At 30.6% G+C, this 4,417-nt stretch overlaps 1 protein-coding gene across 1 annotated transcript; it reads left to right on the top strand.

Moving 5' to 3' along the window:
* The first annotated feature begins 1,754 nt into the window (after window positions 1-1,754).
* Window positions 1,755-3,349, top strand: LOC132758061 (galactoside alpha-(1,2)-fucosyltransferase 1-like). The gene has a single exon (XM_060749579.1). It carries the CDS (start codon window positions 2,022-2,024, stop codon window positions 3,087-3,089), a length of 1,068 nt encoding a protein of 355 aa, XP_060605562.1. The 5' UTR covers window positions 1,755-2,021; the 3' UTR covers window positions 3,090-3,349.
* Window positions 3,350-4,417: the final 1,068 nt, after the last annotated feature.

The raw sequence follows: 4,417 nt of genomic DNA on the forward strand, positions 1-4,417 counted from the left end.
TTAGTACCCATAGGAATTCCTATGATCTGTTTAAATAGGGTATTACCAAACCTGACATAAATTTTGTCTAAAAGAAAAGAGAGTGCTCTACAAACTTCGTCACAGGTCCACATAGTATAATGTTTAACAATACCGTTAGTAAAAAAAAGCTTTGTTAGAATTACATGCTAGAAAGGTAACTTTTTCCCATGCAAAAGTTTTCTGAATTAGGGAAATTAGTTTATCATTGATTAATTTATGTGGCAAAGTTGTATAAAGTGCGGAAAAATCGTATGCACTGACAGTTGAAGCTTGAAAGTTCTTAATTTTGAATTTATCCAATATTTCACCATAATTTTTAATTGACCAAAAGAGATGTTTGCCTGTGTTTTCATATACTTTATCACAATATCTAATTAAATGTGTTTTAATGGCAGTCAAACAAGACGTCAATAAAATAGAAAGTTTACTTGTAGTGCAAGATGTAGAATTAGCAATAAATCTGGCTTTGTAAGGTTTTTTATGTAATTTAGGAATCCAATACATAATAGGAAGTTTGAGTTCTTTTTCATTAATTTGGACTTGAAGATTAGAAATATTAGTAATATGATTGTTTACAATGTCTTTTTCGGAGGCTGAGGTTTTAGAATACGCATTAGTACTATTTAGTTCCTTATGCAAAACGTTAATGTAATGGATTCGTCATACAATTATAATATTATTAGCCGCCTTGTCCGCTGGCACCAAAACAAATTTTGAATGAAAAGCTAGAATATCTATTTTCAGATGTCTTAAAGTAAGTCTTGGTTTAGGTGGCAAAAGATGTTCATTTCCACAATAAAAATTAATACGTGAATCAATAATTTTAAAGATGTTACGTTTCCATGTAACTAGAGCATTACTATCCGCATTTTCACGGCGACACCATTTAACCGAAAAATCCTTTATAGATTCAGCAATCTGACCACGACAAGCATTAAAATCAATCTCAGACGGAATTCTGTATTTAGGTCCTTTCAATTGTAAATCTTGCATCTCCTTCAATGATATCCTTTATTTTGGAAACGATTTCGGTACGAGATGCAGATTTTGGCCTACCTGATTTAGGTGCATTTTTGATACGCGAAACATATAGTCTGATTAACCGAAAGAAAAAAGAAGAAACGCGTTATGTTTCGAATATTGTTTACAAATAGGTTTAAAAACAATCAAGTACCACCAAACAAGCTTACGCAATATTGAAACGCACATAGCACACTGACTAAAACAATAAGTTATGGTAGATAAAACATAAGCTTAATAACTGTAGAAACGCGCTAAGAAATAAACATGTACGCTACACATATCTCTGGGATGTTGCAATAAATCAAAGCATATAGATGTAGTATGCTTTTATATGTTTGTCAATATAATGAAACGAAAAGCGATCTCAGCTATAATTGTGTTTTTAAACAGTTTCTTATAATACTTATAATAATAATAATAATAATAATAATAATAATAATAATAATAATAATAATAATAATAATAATAATAATAATAATAATAACAACAATTGTAATAGTAACGGTATGATATCAAAAGTAATGATCTTCTTCTTCCCTTCTTCCTATTATTTTTGCAAGTGTTACTAATAAAATATATGGTAATTGAGACACTTGGCGCTCCTCAAATGATTTTTATAGTAACATAGTTTAATAAATGTCCCTACAACATATTTACTACCATTATCCACGTTGAACGAATGGATGTCTAGTGATATTTGCTAAATTTACATGTTTAACAGCGTTTATACCATTTAAATAGGTTTAAATAAATTGAACATTGGTCTTTCTTTAATTCCGATATTTTTTTTTCAAAACCAAGTTGTGTTTATTTAAAACTTGCTGGACGTACATGTTATTCTATAAGGGTGTTTATAAGTAATTGAATTTTTAAACTATATTAACAAATGCGACAACTGATATTTTGATCAGCAGGAAAGTGACGGATATATTTTACATGACATTTTTGAAGCTGGATTTTCAAGGTTTTTTTTAAGAATGAAAATGATGTTTCGAATTAAAAGTTTAGTGCTGTTGTTGTCTCTATTTTCGTTTGTTCGTGTATTAATTTACATGATAAATAATTCAGAAAGCTACGTCCTTACATCTAAACCAATCAGTATTACTACATCAATTGATATATACAAAACGAAATTTTTATATATAAACGACAGTGTCATGTATAGTAACAAACGATGTTTTCATCTCAAATGGAAATATACTAGCAACAGATGGCCACTGTCCGACCTAAGAACATCTCGATGTCAGCGTTTTATTACAATTGCTAAAAGTGAAGGAAGAACGGGCAACGACTTATTTCAAATTGCTACAATTTTGGGATTGGCATATAGACATGATTTAATACCAGTTATTCCTTCATCATACCACGTTAACACGTATTTTGACTTACCTAATATTGTGGATTTCAATAAGAGAAATCTATCAAATAATGTAATCTTACTTGGAAAGAAAGTAGCGATATATAAAGACTTAAGCAAAGGACTTAAGTCAGAATCTTACAACTTTACTATTGCAGGTTGTTTTCAATCTTGGAGATATTTTGATACCGAAAGAGATATTGTTAAAAACGCATTACGCTTAAAATATGTACATTTTAACAGAGCTAAACAATATATGAACCTTGTGAACCCTAAAGGCTTTAAACAGGCTACAATTCATATCCGTCGTGGAGATTTTAGCACCCCTGGTAATTTAAAAAAAGGATTTGCCGTAGTAGATGCAACATTTGTTGAAAAAGCAAAACACATATTACAACAAAACACATCTGACATAAAATTTTTTGTGGTTACAAATGACAAAAAATGGTGTGAGGAGAACTTGAATAATGTCCATATAAGTCCATTCGACAATCCTGGAGACGATCTGGCAATTATGGCATTGAGTGATCACGTGATAGTTTCAGCAGGAACCTTTGGATGGTGGGGAGCTTGGCTAGCAGGGGGCAAAGCTGTTTATTATAAAGAGTTTCCACGATCAAAAAGTAATCTAGCAAAGCTTTTTAATATATATGACTATTACCTACCAGATTGGATAGGTATAACATGAAAATAAATCTAATCATGTTTTATTTGTTTGTTGTAAAAATGTTCAAATGTTGTCAGGTAGACACATTGATTGGACGGTTCATGATAAGTTTTTGTAAAATTACACGACAAAAACAAAAAGTAACTTTTTAATGTCTCGTTTTGTAAACTAAATAGCAATATTATACAAATGAAAATATATATTTACATTTCCGATATAAAGCTGTATGAATGCTTATTTGTTTAAAAATATAAAATTTAAGTAACCATAATAGATAAATAAATAAACAAAGACGATACCCATTGATTACATTTGTTTTTAGCATGTTTTTTTATTATTATCAATATTAAGTTCAATATTGATAAATATTTTGTCACAATAATTCTTAGTGACAGTGATATAACTCACAGTTTTCTCTGTCTCTAAACATGCAAACAGTCATGCCCTTATAATAATAATTTCAAAGCACAAAGTAAAGTAGTGATGTTGTACTTTGTACTCTTTGTACTTGTAAATGAGCATATATGTGTTTTGTTCGTTTTAAAATGATAATAAAAATGAAAAAAAAAATAAAATAAAAAAAAATACAGAAACAAAAACATGCAACATGACAGAAAAGTTAAATTAAACAAGAACGTGTTAACCAAGAAGTGTCTCGGCTCAAATGTTGTCTGATTAACTTTATATTTCAAAAAAGGTAAACCAATTCAGATAATGACAGGAAATTGCCATGATAAATTTTATACACATATATAAAACTTGACAAAGACATGGCGTTTTGTAATTCTGAAACATACATGATGGCAAGTATTCGTTATGACAAACGAGTGACTATAAAAAAGGCTGTATAAGCAAATGTGTAGAAATCTATGTGTCGGCATCCCTGATCTTGACTCACAGACACCTATTTTACTTTATATTCCAATGAGAATAACCCCATTGACCCCTTACTTCACGAAATGTTAGAGGAACAATGAAGGTATCTACCTACAATATATGGAATATATATCAATTGTATCATAGTTTGGGGACCTTTCTGTTGAAAAAGTGTCAGAGTTAAATCGTATATATATACATGCACAGTGCGGTAACTGGAGTGCGGGTATCAGTTACCCGCACTCCAGATAATGCCCGTTGATTGGTTCATTTTTGCTGGGGTTTACATATTGTGACGGCAGAGAAAGGGAAAGGGGCAGAAATATCATATTCAAATGTTCGTTCATTGGTTAATTTTTTCTGGGGTTTCATTTTATGACAACAGGGAACGTGCTGTCATGTTTGACTATGATACAAAAGAGAAAGAACATCAAAACACTCGGCAATCTGATTAATACTCGGGGGCTACGCCC

Source organism: Ruditapes philippinarum, unplaced genomic scaffold (genome assembly GCF_026571515.1).
Source record: "Ruditapes philippinarum isolate M1 unplaced genomic scaffold, ASM2657151v2 ctg4212_1_1_1_1, whole genome shotgun sequence".
NCBI lineage: Eukaryota > Metazoa > Mollusca > Bivalvia > Venerida > Veneridae > Ruditapes > Ruditapes philippinarum.